Genomic DNA, 21,347 nt, shown 5'->3' with positions numbered 1-21,347 from the left:
ATATATATATATATATATATATATATATATATATATATATATATATCATTTTTGTTTTTAGGATCATCATATATAGAAGAGCTAATATGGTCGTTGGTGTGGATGTACGCACTCTCTGATATTGGTTGGTTAATATTTTAAAAGTCATAACAATCTACTCTATGATATCACACCAAATGTTTGGGACCCCAGCCCCCACGTATGTCAAACAACTCCCACCCCTATCGATGTAGCTATGGCCCAAACCGTTGCGGTTCTTAGATATTGTTGAACCCTTATCTCATATGTTATATATGATCTTTTCCTAAATCATGTTTTGTCTTCTGTCCCTGTGGTTTATATCCAACATTGATTTGGTCCGCAATTCACGGATCGGTCCACACTAAAGTAGAGGAAATTAAGAAAATGGTTTGGACTTTGGACTGATGTCCCGTTGCAAACTTAATCTTAAACAAAAGCTACATCAGGCGGTTTGCGACTTGTTGTTATGCATGCAGTCAAATCATTTCGTAACCGCATACACCTCCATGATACATCTTTAAGAAGAAGAAGAAGAAGAACAAGAAAAAAGTAAATACCAATCGTTTGACATGAAAAGATCATTTGATTAGTGTGTACAATTTTGCTAGACTAATTAAACTTAAATAATACTGCATTTTAGTTTATATATACACAAAATAAGAATGACCGTATTGATACTCGCACCTTGGTTAATTTAAGAGTGTATACATAGACGTATATATGGTACAAGGAAATGGCGAAGATGGTGTGTCTGTAATGTTTATCATGACATCATCCATACCCCGCCATTTGCTTAATTTCCGGATCATCTATCTTATTATTGATTTTTGTATTTATCTCATTATTGTTTTTTTCTTTTTCTTGTATTCATCATCTCTATGACAACAAACACAACTCATATTTCCTTTCCTTTTTCCTCATAGTCTAATTTGGAAAACGGTCCAATTTTTTTTTTTTTTTTTTTTTTTATTGTGCTGCATTGGCTGTATAAATGTTATTGCAACCTCTCAGAATTCAGAAAAGCGAATTTTTGCATATGAATTTTATATATTAAACAAGAAGATTTTTAGTTTGTTCAAAAAAAAGAACAAGAAGATTTTAATTTTACACTAAAACAAGCAAAACTATATGTTTAAGCTATACCTATTCTTGTAGTTAGTGTTTTAGATAGTGTTCTACCTTCTTTATAGTATCTTCTCCACTCCCAAGGTTTATACTGTTAGAAAAACTAGATAGCATTGCAATTTTGCCCACAGTCTCATACAAATAAATTAATAAAATATACTAGAAAGAAAGAGAAGAAGATATGCAGTTTTTCACCAAAAAAAAAAAAAAAAAATGCATATTAAGATGGACCAAAATTTCGTAAGGGCTTTTGATATATCTAGCTGAAGTGGGCTTTAATAAAAAGCCCATGTATTGTTGATTAACACATACCCAAAAGCATTAAAAAGGTGTTTAAAAACTTAAAAGTGAAAAACCCAATCGGAGTTCCTTGTAAATTCTACGGTTGGTCTCCCGTGTTTCTGGGTGGCTGTTGTTTTTCGTCGGCAATGGAATCGGAGAAGAAAGGCAGATACTTTGCAACCACTTTGACTTGTTATCCCCAAGTCTTCATGCTTCTTTTCGAGATAACGTTACTAACGGTTCGGACTCACTACCTTGTACGCTTTCGAGAAGGAAACAATCACTTTCTTCTCCGCTGGTCAGAAGCAGAAGACGAGGAGAGACCAGGTGAGCTATTACTGCAACTAATCCCTTTTTACCAATGTCTGTCTGCATTTTGTTGACATATGTCTTCTGTCAATGAACCAAATTAGGTAAAAAAAAATATGAAAAAATTGGTTAATTTAGACAGACATAAGAAAAACAATTTGGGAGAGAGAGAGGAATAAACGGCAATGTATGCGTTGAGGGATGAGAGGCTAAGAAAGTTTCCCTCTCTCCATCTCTTTTGCATCTCCTCTTGTCTCCTCCTTTGAAAAATTTCTCTCTCTGCTTTTCCAGGTTAAGATACTATTAAGGGGATTTATATGTTTACAAAGACAGGACAATTCAAGTCACCCTTTCTTCATTTCTGGATTTGGAATCTTGCAACTTATTTACTGGCTTTTGTTTTTCTTGTTTGAGATTTTCATTATGGGAACTACCTACACTTATCTCTAAACATGGTTCGCATTCTTCATTTTTTTCGAAACCTGTTTCAAGATTTTCACTTTTTTTTTTCGTTTCTCTGACGCTTTACAATCTCTCTTTCTTTGTATGTGTTTGTTCCTTGGTTTCGGGTGGCAGTTTCTTCGGTTTGACAGGGTTTGATTATCCTCAACTTGTCTTTTACATCAGCAAGGAAGCGTGATCATCTCAGGTAATGTTTCCCACGCATTTTTGTTGTTGTTGTTGTTGTTGTTGTCATCATGTTACATAGCACAACGCATCTTTAAGGTGTTGTTTATTGATGTCGTAGGTGAGCTACTTTATAACCGAAGAACCATCATCAACCTGGAGACGTTCTGAAAATGGACTTAGCTTCCAAGAAGAACACAGCTAATGTCGGATCCAAGGAGATAGACCCAAACGTAAAACCTAAGTCGCCTCGTGGAAGCCTCTCTCCATTTTCACTTAAACTAGGAGACAATGTTCCCAGGAACCCTCATTTCGATCCCAAGAAGATGGATCCTTTGGTCAAACATCAACCCTCGAAATCTCATGAACCTCCTCCTTCTGCAACCAGAGCGACCAACAATGAGGGTGATTTAAAGCATAACACCTATTCTAGCGATGGTGATAGCTTAGGTATGCGGAAGAATGCTCCTAAAAATCTTCATTATGATCCCAAGAAGATCGTTCCTTTAACCACCCCTGAAATACAATCGCCGAGCGGAAATCATCACCACCATAGGACAAAGTCCCCAGACAACAAGAGAGCCCCTAGACATAATGCGGACTATGGCTATGGTGATAACTTGGTGAGTCCATCAGCTACACCTTTCAAGCCTCACACAGGAGGGGACGTCAGATGGGATGCCATTAACTCAGTCGCGTCAAGAGGCCCTCAAATAGGTCTTGACAACTTCAGGCTTCTGAAACGTCTAGGGTATGGGGACATAGGCAGCGTTTATCTAGCGGACCTGCGAGGGACAAATGCAGTTTTTGCGATGAAGGTGATGGATAAGGCGTCCTTGGCCAGCAGAAACAAGTTGCTGAGGGCACAGACTGAAAGAGAAATTCTATCTCTGCTAGATCATCCCTTCTTGCCAACGCTCTATTCGTACTTTGAGACCGATAAATTCTACTGTCTAGTCATGGAGTTCTGCAGCGGCGGAAATCTCCATTCCCTAAGACAGAAGCAGCCCAGCAGGCGTTTCACAGAAGAGGCCGCAAGGTTAGAGAAAACATTCAACATATTTGGCGTTGGAGCTTACATATTATCTTCTCTAATGAGTTTGTTGACAGGTTCTATGCGTCTGAAGTACTATTGGCTTTGGAATATCTACACATGCTGGGGATTGTGTACAGAGACTTAAAGCCAGAAAACATTCTTGTTCGTGATGAAGGCCACATAATGCTCTCTGACTTCGACCTCTCCCTCCGTTGCACCTTTAATCCGACCCTCGTTAAGTCCTCCTCAGTCTGCAGCGGAGGAGGTGCTATCCTCAACGAGGAATTTGCAGTCAATGGCTGCATGCATCCATCTGCCTTCCTGCCGCGCCTCCTCCCTTCCAAGAAAACCCGTAAAGCCAAATCCGACTCTGGCCTTGGCGGCCTCTCTATGCCGGAGCTCATGGCAGAGCCAACAGATGTGCGGTCAATGTCCTTTGTTGGCACGCACGAGTACCTTGCTCCAGAAATCATACGTGGCGAGGGACATGGCAGTGCTGTGGACTGGTGGACATTCGGGATCTTCCTCTATGAGCTTCTCCATGGGACCACCCCGTTCAAGGGGCAGGGAAACAGAGCCACACTGCACAACGTGGTGGGTCAGCCGCTGAAGTTCCCGGATAGCCCGCATGTGAGCTCAGCCGCACGTGATCTCATCCGCGGACTTTTAGTGAAGGATCCTCACAGAAGGATTGCTTACACGCGGGGAGCCACAGAGATAAAGCAACACCCTTTCTTTGAAGGAGTGAATTGGGCTCTGGTACGCAGCGCTTCCCCTCCTCACATTCCTGACCCTGTTGACTTGGGACCATACACTGCCGCTAGAGGGAAGGCCAAGAACCATGGAGCTGGTGACCACTGTAACTCAATTAAACCTGAGCCTCTGGTCGCCTGTGCTGCTGGTCCAACCGATGATACGGCATATATAGATTTCGAGTACTTTTAGACAAAAACTATACAAGCTAAAAATTTCTGTATGTTTACTTTTGTTCATATTCTTTAATTTTTGACGAATACAACTTGTGATTTATAAAGAAGAACAACTGACTTGGTTTAAGGGACAAACGATCCATGAGTTTTACTCAAAGTCTCAAAGAGTTAAAGCAGATTCTGTGTGTAAGATGACATCTGTCATTGTGAAAAACTACAAAAGCTTTTTGAGTCAAGTAAAATGTACCAAGAGACAACATTCTTCTCAGACATAACAGAGCCATTGGTTCCGAATTTCTCGCGGCCCCTTTTCTTATCGTCATCCATACAAAATAACTCTCAAGTTCCTTCCTTTACACAGAGTCGGAGATGTTGAAGCACTGTTTTGTGTCTCATAACGCCAATGATCTGTTTTTATCTTTCTCCAACTCCAAAGTCAATCTTGCAAGCTGCCGAAAGAAGCCACCTCGTCTGATCTCCTGTGCTGTCAATGTTGGATTCCAAGATATCTCCGAAGTCATCCACAATAAGGTTTCGCCTTTTCTCTTCTTTCATTCCTTTTTCAAGAGGGTCATCGTCACTTAGGCTTTTGATTTCACCGGCGTAAAGGTACTCATAGCTGCTGGGACATCAGCTGCGATTGGGCAGCTCTTAAAGCCCTTCACTTCTGTGGTTTTGTATGGGAAAAAATTGGAATTTAAAAGTGTTCTTCAAGCTGGAGGTTTCCCTTCAACACATTCATCAGTAAGTTTCTTTTTCTTTCTCTTCTCCTCTGATAATTGTGTTTGATCTATTTCTCTGACATTTTGGGCCTGATTCTTGGGAAACCAGTCTGTTGTGGCTGCAGCAACTGCAATTGCTTTTGAAAGGTGCTTAGCTTGAACCTTTCTTTTCTCAATTCCCCCAAATATATCCACATTATGGAATTTCCTAAATATGGTTTGGCCTCAGGGGATTTGCTGACTCCATATTTGGTCTGACTGTGGTTTATGCTGGCCTTATCATGTATGATGCCCAGGTAATTTGCCCCTTCTCCTCAAAATTCGAACTTGCATTGAACAAGTAGGCTGATCTATAGAGAAAAGCTGAGGCTGGCTTTTGAATTAAAAGTCTTAGCATACCTCTTGGTTGGTTCTCCTCAGTGTCTGATCGAGGCCTCAGTTATTGCTTGTAGGATATGAATTTCAGTGGTATATTAATGTCTCATGTATATAATTTGGTTGTATCATTGCAGGGGGTGAGGAGAGAAGTTGGAAAACATGCGAAAGTGTTGAACAAACTAACAGCTAATGGTCAGAGAAGTGAGGTGATGAGTTTGAAAGGAAACGAATCTAACAAGGTTTTACAATCGGATGAGATCAGTGAGGACGTTTCTGCACCATTGAAAGAATCAATAGGACACACTGAAGTTGAAGTCATAGCAGGGGCTTTGTTTGGTTTCTTAGTGACCTTCAGTGTTTATTCCCTTATGTAAAAAAAAGCTCACAAACTTAATTATTTTTGAGTGTCGTTCGTTGATAAAAGAAAGAAAGAGAGAATTTAATAATGGATTTCCAAATTGCAATTAAACAGAATCAGTGGTTAAATGTCAAAATCAGTTTTAAATGGATCTGAGAAATGTTCTGTTTTCGTTGGTTGTTCTGCGTTTGCTTAGACTTGGAACAATTAAAAAAGTAAACCCCACAACACAATTTGACACCAAAAAAGGTAGAAAGCTTTCCTTTAGGGTTTCTTTTTGGCAATCGAATGGCACATCGTCAATTGTATAGCTACGCCCTTCATCATCAACCTTCCTACGCTGCTGCCTCTGCCGTCTCTCCAGCTCCTCCGCCGCAGCCGCAGCCGCCTAAAACTGCTCTTTCCTCTCTCTACGGTTCCTCCTCTGTTGACCATTATTATCCAGATACCACGTTTCGTTTCTTAGCTCGTGACGGATCCGAAGCTTTGAGCAACTACAATTCAGGGACTCTTACATCGTCTTCCGCTATGTATCACCATCTCCCTAACACGACGGCATCGCATTTGGCATATCCACAGCTGCTTCAGCATCAGGAAGCTGCTTGGCCGCCTGGTGTTGAGGTTCCCGCTGCTGCTTCCGCCGTCGAGCCTCTTCCTCCTGGTGTCAAACGCACCTCTGAAGGTATGCTCTTGTTTTTTCTTTACTGTTCTGAGATCTGCATCATTTTCGTATTTATTGCTTGAAAAAACTATGCTTTGTAATTTGGAAATTTTAAAGACTTTAGCTTTCCTTTTTCTCTGCTCATTCTGATTCCCCTGGACATATAGGAAACCTTAAACTTCAGGTCTCTTCAATTGCTGCGTAACAAACATAGCTTTAATCCTGGTCTCTACTCTCTAGCTTGGTTTATTTCTTACTAGGAGAGATCTTACTTTACATTTGCTCAAGCACAAGTATTGTTGGTTTGTGTTCATTTGTGCTTTCTCCTTGACTATAATAGAGGTTGCATTGGTTTGGCCTACTGCTTTGTTTTGTGTTTGGACACTAAGTTAGAATCATAATCAACTCTCTAAGGAGATGCAAGTATTCAGATCGAATTACATCTACAAACTATATAGCTTATTGTGGTGTTCTTGATTAAGTGTTCGTTGATTTAGAGTTTAGAAATGCCTGAAGACAATTGTTTCTAAACTCGACCTCGATGTTTTAAGTTGAACACCTAAGTAATTTTGCAGAATTGATTGATGATCTGTTTTGTTGTAACTCTATGGTTTCCAATAGACTTTCAAAAATGATTGTGTGTAACCCATAATATCTTACTGTAAGTTTAAATAAAGATAAGATTGGTGCTCTATTTTGGTTTCTGCTGTAGTATCTCCTACATTTATTACCCCAAATTTATTTTCAGATTATACGTATACTCAGTATATATCTTCTCATTTCGTTGTATATTATTGTTTATTATGTAATTTAGCGCTCTACTATCCGACTCTGTTGGGTGCCCATAATACAATTGGTCAAACCGAAGCTTGGTATACTACAGACTATTTTACCAAGCGCCCTAAGTTGGAGAGTACGAGTCACTTGCCTATATATCCACAGAGGGCAGGGGAGAAGGATTGTACCCACTATATGCAAACAAGAACATGTAAATTTGGAGATAGCTGCAAGTTTGATCATCCTGTTTGGGTTCCTGAGGGCGGAATCCCAGATTGGAAAGAGGTGATCGTTTACTACTATCTAAGTATTTCTTATGCCCTTATGATATTTACATTATTATGATAACGTTTTTCTATATTCTGTTATGTACTTATATGTTTTATACTACCGGAGTTTGTGCCTAATTCTTTCTAACTATATATATAGTTTTTGCTTGGTCTCGGAGGTCATAGCTTTACTACATTGTTATGAAAGTATAGACATAGACATGGTATATGGTATCTTGATTGTGCTTCAACAGTTGAGCTTCCCGCTTCTGCGACTGTGTGTGCTATCCTTGCTGTTCCCTTTGTCAAATCATTCCTTGAATTGGAAGAGGCATCATACTCATTGTCTAGGCATTCCATGATAAAAATGATATGATTGTTTTTGCTTATGAAAATCTTTTCATTCAGGCACCAGTTGTTCCAAATGAAGAGTACCCTGAGAGACCAGGAGAACCAGATTGTCCTGTAAGCTGTTCGTAGTTTTTTTTTTTTGAGCTAGATTGTTTATGTTTTACCTGAGGATCTGATTATCTTTTTATTTCACTGCTGTCCAGTACTATATAAAAACACAACGCTGCAAATATGGTTCAAGGTGCAAGTTTAATCATCCGAGAGCTGAGGCTGCAGTAAGTGAATTGTCCATTTTTTGGATGATACTATCCCTCAATTTGTGTATTTGTCTGCAGACAGACACTCGCATGAAATCTTGCGCTTGTAATATGTGCTACTTTAGTTTTTTCCTGGGTTGTGCATGCACATAAAAGCATTATGCTCTTATATATTGCAGGCTACTGTTGAGAATCAAGATGCATTGCCTGAGAGGCCTTCTGAACCTATGTGCACAGTAAGATATACGCATAATAAACTCATTAATACCTATCCGTTTTTTTTTTTTTTTGTAAATTTTCTGACATATTAAACTATTTTCTATTATTAATTTAGCAATGTTTCTTTCCTGCATCAGTTCTACATGAAGACTGGAAAATGTAAATTTGGTTTAACATGCAAGTTCCACCATCCAAAGGATATCCAGATACCATCATCTAGTCAAGATAATGGTAGCAGTGAGGGGTTAACTAGTGATCCTGATGCCACAAACAATCCGCATGTCACATTTACCCCAGCATTGTATCATAACTCAAAAGGACTACCTGTAAGACCGGTAATGAATCCATCCATCGTCACGTTGCCTGAGACTGACCTATTATCTTATAGGCACAATTGGTGAAACTTTCTAGTGTCTTATAGGCACTATACTCAGAACTTATGAAGATGGTTTGCTAGCATTATGTACTGACCTTTTCTGAGATCTAAAATGAAGTTTCACTAATTGGACTGTAGCTTTTGCAGGGTGAAGTGGATTGCCCATTCTATCTCAAAACTGGAAGGTGAATTACCTGTTGTACAATACTAGTCCGTTGGTTATAAGTTAGAACCTTGCAAATAAAACCATGACATTAATGTTCTAATTGGTTTCTCATTTCCACAATCAGCTGCAAGTATGGTGCTACTTGCCGCTACAATCACCCTGAGAGGACTGGTTTGTGACCATATCAATATTTTTCGTTCTAAAGTCTTTGACGGATCACTTTCATTTCTTAATTCTCATGATGGGTGATGTTTTGATTTTTTGCACAGCATTCATCCCCCAAGCTACTGGGATAAACTATTCTCTACTTTCGTCGAATGCTGCGAATTTAAACCTTGGGATGGTTACCCCAGCTACCTCCCTCTATCAGACTTTGTCTCAACCCACGGTAAATGCCTTTCATTCACGTTGTAGGAAATATTCAAAACCTCTTCCTAAGTTGCTAGTGGTTAAAATAAAGTTGAGCTTGTTGCAGCTTGGAGGGCTTTCAGCAACTTATCCGCAAAGACCTGGACAATCAGAATGTGATGTGGGTATTCTTGTTTCTTTATGAGATTGTTGAGCTGTGCTCTTACTTGTTGGTTGGACTTACCAAAAAGCATTGTTCTCCAATATTATAGTACTACATGAAGACAGGGGAGTGCAAGTTTGGAGAGAGATGCAGGTTCCATCACCCAGCAGATAGATTAAGTGCAACGACCAAACAAGCTCCTCAACAACCAAATGTAAAGCTGAGTCTTGCAGGGTATCCCAGAAGAGAGGTATCTACCACAGTGGTCTTATTAGAAACAAATCAACAATGTTACGAGTTTGTGTGGTAATCTCATATGAAATAAAACTGTTGCAGGGTGCGGTTAATTGCCCTTATTACATGAAGACAGGGACTTGCAAATTCGGAGCAACATGCAAGTTTGACCATCCTCCTCCAGGTGAGGTGATGGCTAAGACCACTTCAGAAGCTGATGCTGCTGGAGCAGCGGACACTACTCAATGAGTTTCCCAGATTTGTGTATGATAAGATGATATTGTGTTGTAATCTTAGTTTACTTTGTATGTTCTTAATCTGTTTCGTTTCAAAAATCAAATTGCTTCACCCTCCTGGGTTCTCTTTATCATCCTCAAACGGAAAGGAAAGCTAGAGTAAAATTCCCATCTTACTATTTGCTCAGTTGAGCTCATAAAGGCAAAGTTGTTCCTACTGTCTTCACCAGCAACATTTCTTCTTTTCTCCTCAATGATTCAATACTTTACCTGTTGTATCCTCCGTTTGATTACGTAGGTTCTCTTCGTAAACATCGTTTCCTTGGTAATTTGTTTTTTTCGAAACTCGGACCAATCTCCCCAATAGGATGAACCAATACGTGTCAACAAGATGTGACAGAGAGCCAGTGCATGGAGAACATGCTTCTTCGGCAAGAAACATGTCGGTGCTAACTTCTAAAATCAAAAGGGTGGGTCCAATATTTTGCTGTTGTAAGTTGAAGAAGAGGACATGAAACAAGACATGAAACAAATGCGAAGGAGGAATAATGGGGGGGGGGGGGGGGACTTGTTTGACTGCTCAAGTTTTTGTTCCTTTGATGAAACATGTGAACACCTCTATTAATAATATAACGACAAATAATGAAAGTGGCAAAATGAGGAGATTGACTCCAAAAAAAAAGTTTGATACCTTTCACTTCTTTTCAACTTTTCTTTTTTTATAAGATCAATTTAGATTGTGGGGGTAAATATGTGTGCACACTTTCCTATAGACTTCTATCCAAAACACTCTCTTTTGGGCTTATCTTACAAAAATTTTATGCAACCTTGAACCTTCCCACACAACAAACCCTAGATTTTAATTTTAATCTCAAGGTTTCTGAAGGAACAAAAGACTCATAAAAAGAGTAAGCAGAAAAATATAAATTGACCATGGTATTGAAAACGTACCGTTTCAGTCCCTTTCTTAGTTTTGTCGCTCAGTCAAAACCCAAATGTTAGTTCTGTAAATAAAAAGAAGTTTTGTTGTTAATGACTCTTTGATGTCGAGAGATTAAAAATAATAAATAAAAATAAATATAACTAATTTGTATTGGTTTTCATTTTGGGTTTAAATATAAGAGTGAGGAGGTCTCGCAGGTTATAGCTTAGCCGCCGCCTTGAAAATCCAGAAAGCCATTTTTGTTGGAGCAAAAGGTAGAATTCGTAAAATTTCTTCTTCTCGCTTTCTTTGTTTTTGACTCATACCCAAGAATCTCCTCTTCGTTGGCCAGAGATAACTCCTCTCAAAGTCTCGTCTTTGCTTATCGTGTTCTGTGTTCTCGATGATTCAGGTGAAGAAGACGAAGCAGAGCTTAACGACTATGAAGTACGTTTTGGTGACAGGAGGAGTCGTGAGTGGTCTTGGCAAAGGTGTCACTGCAAGTAGCATTGGACTTCTCCTTCAAGCATGTGGTCTTCGTGTCACTTCTATCAAAATTGGTGAGGTTCTTGCCTTTGGATTGCATGTAACACGCTGTCTTATTCTTATCCGAACCAATAATCCGGAGAAAAGGGGCACCTTTTGTTGTGTAACGAAACGACTTGTATTGTGCGGCTAATTTGAGTGAATTTTGTAGCTATGTGATCCTTCTTCCCAACAGTTGCATTCCTTGTTTGCAGATCCTTATCTTAACACTGACGCTGGAACAATGTCTCCGTTTGAGCATGGAGAAGTATTTGTATTGGATGATGGTGGTGAGGTATGTCATGTTGTGATTATTATGTCCTGGATTTTCATATTATCTTAAGTAATGATTCCCCTCAATCTGATTGCATTGAGACTTTTTTCAGGTGGACCTTGACCTCGGAAACTATGAACGGTTTTTAGACAGTACACTGACCCGTGACAACAATATCACAACTGGAAAGATATACCAGGTATATCTACCTCAGTAGTTATCTCTTGTTAGAACTTGGTTACAAATTTCTGTGCTCTCGTTTTTGCAGTCAGTCATTGACAAGGAAAGGAAAGGGGACTACCTAGGAAGAACTGTACAGGTTCAGACATTATTTACCTGTGCTCGTACTTGAATTCCTCTCGTTCTAATTTGATTGAGTGTTTGAACAAAGCTTTTAATTTCCTTCAGGTGGTTCCTCATATTACTGATGCAATCCAAGAGTGGATTGAGCGTGTAGCTAATGTTCCTGTTGATGGGAAGGAAGGTCCTCCTGATGTATGTGTAATCGAACTAGGCGGGACTATAGGTACCATTTGTTGGATTATATTACCTTTCCTGACAACTGCTCAGAAGAGTGGCTTTTGTTAATTTTTATGTTATGTACAGGTGATATTGAATCGATGCCCTTTATTGAGGCCCTTGGTCAATTCTCGTATAAAGTTGGTGAGTGGTGCTACTTTATATTAATTTTTGAACTTTCAGTAGTTTTCTTAGGCTATTGCTAATCAGCTCAATCACCGCATCTGTCTTTTGTTTTAGGACCTGGTAATTTCTGCTTGGTTCATGTCAGCCTTGTGCCTGTTCTCAGTGTTGTTGGTGAACAGGTAATTGCCTTTATAATTGTTATCTTCCATGGAGCTTCTATTTTGTTAGTATGTAACAACGAAATAGGAACATCTGTATTGCAGAAGACAAAGCCAACCCAGCATAGTGTGCGAGGTCTCAGGAGCCTTGGTTTGACACCAAATATCCTAGCATGTCGCAGCACAAAGGTAATGGGCGCTCCAATATTTTCATGTGCTTTAAGGTTGATGTTAGCTATGGAATTTGGCTTTTAACCTATCAATTCTTGTTTTGTAACAGGCACTTGAAGAAAATGTCAAGACAAAACTATCTCAATTTTGCCATGTGCCGGTATATATTGTTGAAATTCTGGTTTTTATATGCTCTTCTTAGATCAGAGGGGTCAGATCTCTCATCAAAAGACCCCTGTCCTAATAAACATTATGTCTGCTTTTTTATGGTTTCCTAGGAAGTAAATATTGTAACACTCTATGATGTTCCAAATATTTGGCACGTTCCGCTGCTTTTAAGGGTAAGTACATTTCGCTTGTATTATACTTACGAAATTAATTGAGTTTGTTCCTATGCTGAATTTTGTTTCTTATCATTCTTTTGGTGTTAACTTCTCTTGAATAGGATCAAAAGGCTCACGAAGCTATCCTAAAAGAGTTGAACCTTCTTAGGTTTGTCTCTGAACCATCTTTTCTTTTCTTTTTTCGTCTCTAAGTGTAAATTTTATTGCCCGGCCCCAGCAGCACCTCCTCAATTGTAAATAATAAAGTGTGACTTTGCTAAACCTGAGATCCATCCTTTGCCCCCTTCGGCCAATGGATGTTTGCTTTAGGCTCCACAATTCAGCTTGGCTGTGATGACTTTTTCTAGTTGTTTGACATTTGCTTCTTCTGCAGTAATGCTGTAAAGCCCGACTTGGCAGAATGGACTGCAAGAACTAAAATTTATGACACACTGCAAGATCCTGTTAGTCAACTTTTTCTTAATATTTTTGAATGCCAGCGTGTCTATATAATCAAGACCATTGTTCATTCTCAATGGTCTTCTCTTTCAGGTGAGGATAGCTATGGTTGGAAAGTACACTGGCCTTACTGATTCTTACCTTTCCGTATTGAAGGTAATTGGATCTGTGTGGTCTTAAACAAACCAAAAATTGTTATTCATTTAAACTCCCAATCTTTAGTTTGTACTTCATTTTCTTAACAACTGTGACTAACATTGAGGATACTTAAAAAATGGGACTTGTCTGGCACCCTTTTCACTGCAGGCCCTTTTGCATGCTTCCGTTGCATGTCACAAGAAGCTTGCCATAGAGTGGGTTGCAGCCAGTGACCTTGAAGAGATAACTGCACAGGAGGTGTGTCTGGTTTTTCTTGCTCTCAGGATATGGCAAATGTATTAAGTCTCATGAGATTTTGTCTGAATTACTGTTGCAGGCGCCAGATGTCCATAAAGCTGCATGGGATCTTTTGAAGGTAGGTCAATTTTAATGGAGCCTGGCACACCAACTCGGTAAATATCTTTGACTCAACATTTTGCTTGTTGCAGGGTGCTGATGGTATCCTAGTACCAGGAGGGTTTGGTGATAGAGGAGTGCAAGGGAAAATACTTGCTACAAAATACGCCCGTGAAAATCAAATTCCTTTCCTTGGCATATGCCTGGGAATGCAGTTGGCTGTTGTTGAATTTGCCCGCTCCATTCTTGGTTTTCATGATGCAAACAGCACAGAGTTTGAACCAGAAACTTCAAGCCCTTGCGTCATATTTATGCCAGAAGTACTAGACCATCTGGCCCTGTCATTTGATTGATTACATGCTTTCCATGTACTGAGTAGCTGCTTATACTTCTTCAATCTCTTTTTAGGGATCCACAACTCATATGGGGGGGACAATGCGCTTAGGGTCAAGGAGGACTTACTTCCAGGTTGCTGATTGCAAGTCTGCCAAGCTGTAAGCAACTCATTAAAGATACAGTAGCACATGATCATTCATAGAATTCAGTTCGAAAACCTATATAACTTCTCACTTCATTCAGGTACGGTAATGCAAAGTTTGTTGATGAGCGACACCGGCACAGATATGAGGTAATATTTCAGCTTCTGTTTTACATGTTCTTTTCCTTGAGATTTCTCGTGAGTTGTTGAAAGTGAAGTATATGTAATTTTCGCAGGTAAATCCAGATATGATACCAGAAATTGAGAAGGCTGGCCTCTCTTTTGTTGGGAAAGATGAGACTGGGCGTCGTATGGAGGTAATATGCTTGTGGAAAACCTGTTGGATGTGTGACTCAGTTTGAGTGTGAACAATATATGAATGCTTTCTTGATTGTGTATTGGTGTGCTTCATTGTTTTGCTGGCTTGGTGTGCTTCATTGTTTTGCTGGCTTGGTGTGCAGGTTGTAGAACTACCAACCCATCCATACTTTGTGGGTGCTCAGTTCCATCCTGAGTTCAAATCCAGACCTGGAAAACCTTCTGCATTGTTTCTAGGTAAATTCTGGATTATAGTTGGATAGAGCACAATTGTAAGATTCTGTGTTGATGGTGCATTGTGGCTTACTAAGAAACACTTTGATACAACAGGTCTGATCGCAGCAGCGTCGGGGTGTCTAGAATCAGTTTTGCAAACAGGTGGCAAGGTGAACAAAATTTCGAAAAATGGAGTAGCCAATGGAACTGCAGTGGGGAAAGTTCACCAGAACGGCAATATGTACAGCAATGGAAATGGGCTTCATCACTGACTCAAGAAAGGAACAACTTTACTGCATTTTTAAAGTTTTTTTTTTCTGCTTTCAATCAAAGCTTTACTATAAGCCAGTCTACATGTATAGTCCCTGAGTTTTGTTTCCTTGTCTTGAAAGACTAGTGTTGGGTTTCGTTATTAGGGTATGGACATGGATATGAATGTGCTTCCTGTTCTTGGGTCGCTTTTTGCCTTTCATAGCTAAAAGTAATAAAAAATCTATTATCTAGTTTCTCTTCTGGTCTACACGATTTTTTTCCCCTTCTTTGTGTCGTCGTCTATTTTATTCGATGCAACCAGACAACGAGGCACCATTAACAAAAATTTGCAGTTTGTGTTTTGTAAACAATTTAGTCCAAGAATTTTTGAGTTTTACAAATTTTTCCATCTTTATTATTGTATCAGTCAATTAATTCTCCCCAAATTTTTTGTCAAGCTTTGGTCTTTTAGTGTTCTTGTGTTTTTACTGTCACCCGAGCTGAGTCTGTTTTGTATCTTTTTCTTTTGGCTTTCCTTCCAAGACATAAACTAATCTGTTTAGTTCTTGCAGTGTGTTTCTCATGGTCTTCAAGCCATGAACAGCCAAATGGATGACATCAACAGCGTAAAGGCCAGTGCAGGCAGGGAATCGATCCTTGAAACTCTATTGGCAGAGTCAGCGTTTTCGGAAGAAGGTCCATCAGCAGCGGCTCCCGGAGCAGAGGATGGTGGCTCGTCATAATCATCACCATTAGGTGATTGTGCAGGGCGTGGTGGAGATGATACCGGTGACAAAGGAGAAGCAGTAGGTGCGTTATCAGCTTTAACATCAATCATTATAGCACTACTAATATGAAGCACCGAGATGTTAAATGGTAGTGAGGCAACAGAGTCTAGAAGCTGAGAGTTACGATCAGATCCAGGAACCGCAGATCCAAACGCCACGTCTCCGTTTGTCATAACGGTAGCGTTCAAGAACCCTTGTTGGCCTTTGGCTTGGCCGCTTGATTGGAAAAGAGTGGTGAGGAGTACAGACTTCTTGCTCAGATTCTTGAGTTTCTTCTGGTCGTAGTAATCTAAAACGATGTGGAGGCTGAGGATCTTCTTGATGACGTCGGTTGGTTGGCCGGAGAGGGAAGAGAGTGCGCCGTTGGAAACCACAAGGACGGTAATGGTTTGACGCTTGTTGATGGTAGAAGCAAGTTGAGTTTCGGAGAGAAGGTTGTTGAAAGTGGAGAAATCATCGTGCTCGTTTAAGATGTTAGTGATGTTGAATGAATTTGATGAAGTGTAGAGGAATGTGGAAACAAAGAAGAAGAAGAAGAAGAGAGTGAGTGAAGAAGACATTATTGTGGTTTTGATTGATCAGCTTCTTTTTTCTTAAATTGTTTGTGCCTTTTTGGCTGTGAGCTTTATAGAGAAAGTTTGAATTGTGTTTCTTTATTAAGGCATGGGGAAGAGAGTGTGTTTCTCCAAACTTTGTGGGAACATTGTGTTGTTGTCTTGGATTAAGAGCACTTGTCGGAACCGATTATACTTGCTCAATTAAATGATATCGATATTCACTTCAGAGTAAGCCACTTGTTGATGAATAATGGGATCTTGAGCTACTCTTGTTACAACATTTAGCCCAAAACTTTTTTAATCGTTGGACAGATTAAACCAAAGAATCCGGTTTAAATTGATCTATACCGTTGACTTGTCTAGTATGGGATAGAAGAGTTGTAACTTAAGGATTGGGTCAAATGGAAAAAGACTGAGCCCATGAAATTACCAAAATTGGCAATAAGCCAAAACCTAATTACGTTGAGCTTCTTCTCTGTGTAGAATACGACGGCGACGACGATGATGATCTCTCGTCGATTGGTTTCTAAATTCCTCAAGCCCTTGTCTTCTCCGTCTCTCCACGTCACTCGCCGTCATCTCCAATCCTCGTCTCCCATCAGAAACCATCTGATCCACGGATCGGTAGCTCAGGAGCTAGGTCTCTTAAGATCCTTTTCTGCTTTCAACATCGACAAGCTTCGATCTGAAACATGGTCACCGAGGTATTTCTCGACGCCAAGCGGGGATGTCGAGCCGAAGAAGCCAGAGGAGTCGAAGCCAGATGACGAGCAGCCAAAAATGAAGCACCAAGAGATCGAAGGGCCAACGGTGGAACGCGATTTGTCGGCGTTGGGAAATGAGACGAGGCAAGTGTTGGAAGGGATGATGAAGAACATGTACAGTCTAAGTGGAGCTATGGGTGCTCTGGGTTTAACTCAGCTGATCGTGGGAGCTACGATTTTGTATGCGACTAGATCAGATCCGATGAAGGAAATGACAATTCAGAGCTGTATAGCGTTTGGATTCCCGTTTGCTATGGCGTTGATGGTGAGACGATCACTGAAGCCAATGTACTTCTTCAAGAAGATGGAAGAGCTAGGGAGGTTGCAGATTCTTACTTTGTCACTTCAGGTTGCTAAGAATCTCAATTTGTTGTTCGTTAGAGCTCGTCTTGTTTCAATCTTGTGCGTTGTTGGCTTGTGTGTTGGGAACCTGTTCCTCTTGTTATCACCATAAAGAGAGCTATGAAAATACAATTTTTATTTTTGTTTTCTTCATTTTATAATCCAAAAGATAAAACAAGCATAGAAGTCGATACAAGTAACGTTTTGGAGTAGCTGTTTCAGAGACCCAAAAAAGAAAAGAAAAACCAATTGAGATTAATATCCGAAAGGCAAGATGATAAAACTCAATCTTCCTTTTCGCCTAAGCTCTTGCCTCTCTAATTTCTCTTTCAATCGTTGGCATTTCCGTCTGATCTCGACTCTGTTCGGACGTATGTGAGACTACGAGCATTGTTGGGGGCTACAGCTGCAGTGTTGTTGTTTCCTGTGTCAGCCGAATCACGCTTCCATTGCATACTCCTTGATCCACCCCTCGAAACAGAACGTCCTCTAAATGCACCACCTCTAAAGTATGCAGGTGCTCTTGTGAACCTTCCCCCTCGAGACCAGGTCATGCTTGATGCAGCCTCCTGATGTTGCCCATTGCTTCCTTTCACAATCTGCATCCATCAAACATACACACAACTGAGTACTTATCCAGCTAAGATTCTAACCAATCCTAAAGATCATAATGATAGTTGCAATGGTAAAACTTGAACACGGGTTTCCAATTTGTACCTTGAGAATCCGAGACATAAAAGAGGTACCGTCCAGAGACAACGCACTCTCTGCAGCTTCTTTGCGCGTGAACTCGATATATGCTGATCTGCAAAGGAAAATCAACTTTGGTCACTAAGGTCCCCCATGACTGAACTGTGACATACCATGACAATAATTGTCATGAAACTTACCCATTTGGTTGTCCTGTTGCTGGATCAGTAACTATGATCGCTTTAAGCACTTCACCAAACTTGTTAAAATGCCTTGAAAGGCTATCCTTGGTAGCACCAAAATGAACCTGTTTTAAGACCAATCATATTTAACCAATTGACAAGTTTTGCCTCAATTCCAGTGTAAGGGTAAATAAACATAAACAATTATTACATTGGCGACAAAGATTGTTCGTGAACTAGCATCTTCCAGAGGTCGGGCAGTGGATAATGTCCCTGCAAATGCCAGTATATAATCTTAGATCAACTTATGCATTAGAATTACATCAACAAGAACCAAAGAAGTGAGTTTGCCAAGGTAAGAAAGAAATTCCAATCCCATGAATCTTCAAAAAGCTTAAGACTGATATAATTTAAAAACTCACCAGGAACAGATTTATTGGTCGCTGAATCTTCTTTCACATTGACAGCAGGTTTTATCTGTCAAAGAACAACGAGCCAGCTTGTATTAGGAGTCCTGTTCTTACCACTCCTAAGATTGGAATAAATCATCCCAATGTAGCTATGAGGGGTAAATATCAACAAGAAACACTCGAGATGTTTGATATTTCATGGGCTAACAAATTTAGGACGAAGAATACCATTGAAATAGCTAGTAAGAGTATGCATCTCAAACAAGGAACTTACATTTCCATTCCCTATTGTATCAGTCAAGATTTTCTGCCTAGCTGATTGAGAGATAGATTCACTAGAAACTATTCTGCCTTCGTCCATATATCTTTGCAGACCCACATCTGGTACTTTCATTTGCTCCTCTAACCTTAGTGTTTTCCCAGTATCTATATTGCCAGAGAAACTTGCTGTCCCTTTAACTCTTTTTGGGTCATCGACTAAACGATGCTGCAGACTATTTGGATTGTTAATTCTGTTCCCAAGAAAAGTACTTGGGTGAGGCAAATTAGCACTTGAACTGAGTCTGCCTCGATCAGACGAAAAATTTGGCTGCAAGCCAGTGTCAAAAGTTGACATGTTCTCAACATACACTCCATTGTTGTCAAGACGATGTGCGTATTGATGATGTACCGATTCCTGATCATCGCTAATATTCCTATATTCTTCATTCTTAAAGGGAACTTCACCAAGTACCATGTGTTGGTCCTGGGTCTCAGACAATCCAGTAGAATTACTAATTCTGTCAAAGACACTTCTCCCAGATTTTGGTCTTTTGGCATCTTCAGCTGCTTCGGCAACAGCTTTCATTACAGAGGCCAAGGGATTTACAACTCTAGCAACAGATCGAATTTTCCGAGCTGGGTCGGGGTCAGATGATTCTTGAGTAGATGTGGACACCACTGAGCGAAGACGTTTTAATGAGGATTCAGTCGAACTATTTGCTGGCTTGGATATAGCTAGAGCATCTCGCACAGCAAACTGAAGCAGCCGGCGAGAGACATCAGGTTTAGCTTCCCTCTGTCAAACAAGTCAAAGAAAACAAAATGAGAAAACTATAACCAGTATCCGCAACATCGCTTTACTGCAAGACATGCATTAACGGACTGGGACAAGGTAGCCCCACAACACTAAGTTACAGTCATTAAGAATGTCGGACATGTTAGTCCCATAAAATGCAGAGCGCAAAGGTGCCCTGCCCCAAATTTTACATTGAGAACGTCTTCACAGTAAGATATGACATCTCATCCAGTAAAACTATTTTAGCATAATTCCAATTCAAGTATTGCATGATAGTGATTGCTATTCAACAGACAAGACAACTACAAAATACAGACCTGTTCATTCCGCGAGTCATCAGTTCTAGACCTTTTCCTGTGGGATTCAGACTGCGGAGATGGAGACCTTTTATTATGTCGGTGTTTATGATCTTTCTTCTCGTAGTTATGAATTTTGTGAACCTCAGAACTCAGAAGAGGAGGAATCTCAGAGACATTAGTTGGCTGGCTCCTCCATTGTCTACCACGGCGTGATCGTCCCTTTTCAGATTCAGAATCCACAATACCAAGTGCTTTATCCTCATTCTGACTGCTTACCAGTGAGCTTTTAATGGTACTTTCCTCAACATGAGAATTAAAATATTCATCTTTACTTTCAGCCAGATGATCCCATAACCTGTATATATCCTCCTAGTGAATATGAATTTGAATTTTTACATACAAGGGCAATGGATTTTGTTTCATAAGGGTAAGAAATATGTTAATACCAGGCCACAAAAGAGTCGCTATCATCTCCAAGAAATATCATCAATTCATTATTTGCTTCCTCTTTTCTTCTCCCATTTCTGAGCAAAACTATCACATATTCCTGCAAGCCCATGTGAATTCAAAAAGCATTAAGGCACAATAAACATATATTCCAAGACTCAGCAATTCTAGCTACAAAGAGCACAAATAACACCATCAGCTGAGAACAAGGAGAGCGATAGGTGTATAATTTACCAACCCAAAAGCAGAAATTCATATTCACACTCAAAATCAAATCCAAATTTTGAGAAGAGCAGAGAGTTGAATTATATCGTACCACTAGGGTGTCATCCGTGTAATCGCCCATATACTCCTTGAGTTTAATCTTAACCATCTCTTTCAACTTGGCCACTCCTCCATCACTGAAATCACCATTGAAGGTTCGATCATCGACAAGATCGGCGCTTCCCATCTCCACTGAAATTTCCCTTACGAGATTATATCAAAAACCCGAACTTTTCCACCGCAATGAGAGGCCCAGAAATCAATAAATCGGAATATATAAACACGCCACTAAAACCCTAACCTACTGCGCGATTCAGTTCGGGAACGGGTAGGAGCTCCGACGGTGGTGGTGGTGCTAGGGTTTGGGTTTCTGTCGGAGAAATCAAGAAAGCAACCGAGTCGATTCCTGAGTATTAATCAAAGGGATTTGCTTCGACGGACGTTTTGCGTTTCAATTTAACTACAAG

The 21,347-nt window shown here is 40.0% G+C and overlaps 7 protein-coding genes across 10 annotated transcripts; 5 read left to right on the top strand and 2 right to left on the bottom strand.

Annotated features, from left to right (window-relative positions):
• The first annotated feature begins 1,392 nt into the window (after positions 1 to 1,392).
• LOC17893035 (serine/threonine-protein kinase AGC1-5) lies at positions 1,393 to 4,456 on the top strand. Of its 2 annotated transcripts, XM_023785516.1 has the most exons (5): positions 1,393 to 1,755; positions 2,029 to 2,192; positions 2,314 to 2,386; positions 2,486 to 3,403; positions 3,475 to 4,456. In XM_023785516.1, exons 4-5 carry the CDS (start codon positions 2,538 to 2,540, stop codon positions 4,343 to 4,345), a joined length of 1,737 nt encoding a protein of 578 aa, XP_023641284.1. In that variant the 5' UTR covers positions 1,393 to 1,755; positions 2,029 to 2,192; positions 2,314 to 2,386; positions 2,486 to 2,537; the 3' UTR covers positions 4,346 to 4,456. The 2 variants fall into 2 exon arrangements, with proteins under 2 accessions (XP_023641284.1, XP_006299067.1); XM_006299005.2 differs by lacking the exon at positions 2,029 to 2,192.
• An 83-nt stretch (positions 4,457 to 4,539) lies between these two features.
• Positions 4,540 to 5,898, top strand: LOC17893395 (uncharacterized membrane protein YuiD). The gene is made up of 5 exons (XM_023785518.1): positions 4,540 to 4,860; positions 4,939 to 5,073; positions 5,161 to 5,198; positions 5,281 to 5,347; positions 5,564 to 5,898. Exons 1-5 carry the CDS (start codon positions 4,699 to 4,701, stop codon positions 5,801 to 5,803), a joined length of 642 nt encoding a protein of 213 aa, XP_023641286.1. The 5' UTR covers positions 4,540 to 4,698; the 3' UTR covers positions 5,804 to 5,898.
• Positions 5,899 to 5,974: 76 nt separating this feature from the next.
• LOC17891876 (zinc finger CCCH domain-containing protein 37) lies at positions 5,975 to 10,061 on the top strand. Of its 2 annotated transcripts, none has more exons than XM_006297368.2 (12): positions 5,975 to 6,469; positions 7,263 to 7,510; positions 7,903 to 7,959; positions 8,049 to 8,120; positions 8,282 to 8,338; positions 8,459 to 8,656; positions 8,845 to 8,882; positions 8,988 to 9,034; positions 9,133 to 9,251; positions 9,339 to 9,392; positions 9,484 to 9,624; positions 9,711 to 10,061. In XM_006297368.2, exons 1-12 carry the CDS (start codon positions 6,076 to 6,078, stop codon positions 9,855 to 9,857), a joined length of 1,572 nt encoding a protein of 523 aa, XP_006297430.1. In that variant the 5' UTR covers positions 5,975 to 6,075; the 3' UTR covers positions 9,858 to 10,061. The 2 variants fall into 2 exon arrangements, with proteins under 2 accessions (XP_006297430.1, XP_023641285.1); XM_023785517.1 differs by having other exon boundaries at positions 8,836 to 8,882.
• Positions 10,062 to 10,952: 891 nt separating this feature from the next.
• Positions 10,953 to 15,331, top strand: LOC17892465 (CTP synthase). The gene is made up of 22 exons (XM_006297218.2): positions 10,953 to 11,041; positions 11,179 to 11,326; positions 11,507 to 11,586; positions 11,678 to 11,764; positions 11,834 to 11,884; positions 11,974 to 12,091; positions 12,172 to 12,228; positions 12,325 to 12,389; positions 12,474 to 12,557; positions 12,649 to 12,699; positions 12,818 to 12,880; positions 12,985 to 13,031; positions 13,257 to 13,326; positions 13,415 to 13,477; positions 13,628 to 13,717; positions 13,797 to 13,835; positions 13,909 to 14,136; positions 14,225 to 14,310; positions 14,396 to 14,444; positions 14,531 to 14,611; positions 14,756 to 14,849; positions 14,943 to 15,331. Exons 2-22 carry the CDS (start codon positions 11,209 to 11,211, stop codon positions 15,098 to 15,100), a joined length of 1,779 nt encoding a protein of 592 aa, XP_006297280.1. The 5' UTR covers positions 10,953 to 11,041; positions 11,179 to 11,208; the 3' UTR covers positions 15,101 to 15,331.
• LOC17891670 (fasciclin-like arabinogalactan protein 14) lies at positions 15,136 to 16,635 on the bottom strand. The gene has a single exon (XM_006298927.2). The coding sequence runs from the start codon at positions 16,426 to 16,428 to the stop codon at positions 15,670 to 15,672; it is 759 nt and encodes a 252-aa protein (XP_006298989.1). The 5' UTR covers positions 16,429 to 16,635; the 3' UTR covers positions 15,136 to 15,669.
• Positions 16,636 to 16,818: 183 nt separating this feature from the next.
• On the top strand, positions 16,819 to 17,671 carry LOC17893385. The gene has a single exon (XM_006299828.2). The coding sequence runs from the start codon at positions 16,927 to 16,929 to the stop codon at positions 17,641 to 17,643; it is 717 nt and encodes a 238-aa protein (XP_006299890.1). The 5' UTR covers positions 16,819 to 16,926; the 3' UTR covers positions 17,644 to 17,671.
• Positions 17,651 to 21,329, bottom strand: LOC17892479 (protein gar2). Of its 2 annotated transcripts, XM_023785629.1 has the most exons (10): positions 21,182 to 21,329; positions 20,933 to 21,072; positions 20,616 to 20,716; positions 20,188 to 20,524; positions 19,088 to 19,870; positions 18,826 to 18,880; positions 18,615 to 18,676; positions 18,422 to 18,528; positions 18,249 to 18,336; positions 17,651 to 18,130 (listed from the first exon to the last, which is right to left on the bottom strand). In XM_023785629.1, exons 2-10 carry the CDS (start codon positions 21,065 to 21,067, stop codon positions 17,861 to 17,863), a joined length of 1,938 nt encoding a protein of 645 aa, XP_023641397.1. In that variant the 5' UTR covers positions 21,068 to 21,072; positions 21,182 to 21,329; the 3' UTR covers positions 17,651 to 17,860. The 2 variants fall into 2 exon arrangements, with proteins under 2 accessions (XP_023641397.1, XP_023641396.1); XM_023785628.1 differs by having other exon boundaries at positions 20,933 to 21,328.
• Between the last annotated feature and the right edge of the window lie 18 nt (positions 21,330 to 21,347).

This window comes from Capsella rubella, unplaced genomic scaffold (genome assembly GCF_000375325.1).
Source record: "Capsella rubella cultivar Monte Gargano unplaced genomic scaffold, Caprub1_0 scaffold_3, whole genome shotgun sequence".
Classification (NCBI taxonomy): Eukaryota; Viridiplantae; Streptophyta; class Magnoliopsida; order Brassicales; family Brassicaceae; genus Capsella; species Capsella rubella.
This window is presented reverse-complemented; position numbering and strand designations above follow the sequence as displayed.

Excerpts from the sequence above, each read along its gene's own strand:
- LOC17893035 (XM_006299005.2), top strand. The coding sequence starts at position 2,538 with ATGGACTTAGCTTCCAAGAAGAACACAGCTAATGTCGGATCCAAGGAG. Across the intron at positions 3,404-3,474 it reads TTCACAGAAGAGGCCGCAAG|GTTCTATGCGTCTGAAGTAC; the intron begins GTTAGAGAAAAC and ends GTTTGTTGACAG.
- LOC17893395 (XM_023785518.1), top strand. The coding sequence starts at position 4,699 with ATGTTGAAGCACTGTTTTGTGTCTCATAACGCCAATGATCTGTTTTTA. Across the intron at positions 5,074-5,160 it reads TCCCTTCAACACATTCATCA|TCTGTTGTGGCTGCAGCAAC; the intron begins GTAAGTTTCTTT and ends TTGGGAAACCAG. Across the intron at positions 5,348-5,563 it reads TTATCATGTATGATGCCCAG|GGGGTGAGGAGAGAAGTTGG; the intron begins GTAATTTGCCCC and ends GTATCATTGCAG.
- LOC17891876 (XM_023785517.1), top strand. The coding sequence starts at position 6,076 with ATGGCACATCGTCAATTGTATAGCTACGCCCTTCATCATCAACCTTCC. Across the intron at positions 6,470-7,262 it reads TGTCAAACGCACCTCTGAAG|CGCTCTACTATCCGACTCTG; the intron begins GTATGCTCTTGT and ends TATGTAATTTAG. Across the intron at positions 8,883-8,987 it reads TTCTATCTCAAAACTGGAAG|CTGCAAGTATGGTGCTACTT; the intron begins GTGAATTACCTG and ends TTCCACAATCAG.
- LOC17892465 (XM_006297218.2), top strand. The coding sequence starts at position 11,209 with ATGAAGTACGTTTTGGTGACAGGAGGAGTCGTGAGTGGTCTTGGCAAA. Across the intron at positions 11,765-11,833 it reads CAACTGGAAAGATATACCAG|TCAGTCATTGACAAGGAAAG; the intron begins GTATATCTACCT and ends TCGTTTTTGCAG. Across the intron at positions 12,881-12,984 it reads ACGTTCCGCTGCTTTTAAGG|GATCAAAAGGCTCACGAAGC; the intron begins GTAAGTACATTT and ends TCTCTTGAATAG.
- LOC17891670 (XM_006298927.2), bottom strand. The coding sequence starts at position 16,428 with ATGTCTTCTTCACTCACTCTCTTCTTCTTCTTCTTCTTTGTTTCCACA.
- LOC17893385 (XM_006299828.2), top strand. The coding sequence starts at position 16,927 with ATGATGATCTCTCGTCGATTGGTTTCTAAATTCCTCAAGCCCTTGTCT.
- LOC17892479 (XM_023785629.1), bottom strand. The coding sequence starts at position 21,067 with ATGGGAAGCGCCGATCTTGTCGATGATCGAACCTTCAATGGTGATTTC. Across the intron at positions 20,525-20,615 it reads AGCGACTCTTTTGTGGCCTG|GTTATGGGATCATCTGGCTG; the intron begins GTATTAACATAT and ends GGATATATACAG. Across the intron at positions 19,871-20,187 it reads ATGACTCGCGGAATGAACAG|AGGGAAGCTAAACCTGATGT; the intron begins GTCTGTATTTTG and ends CTTGTTTGACAG.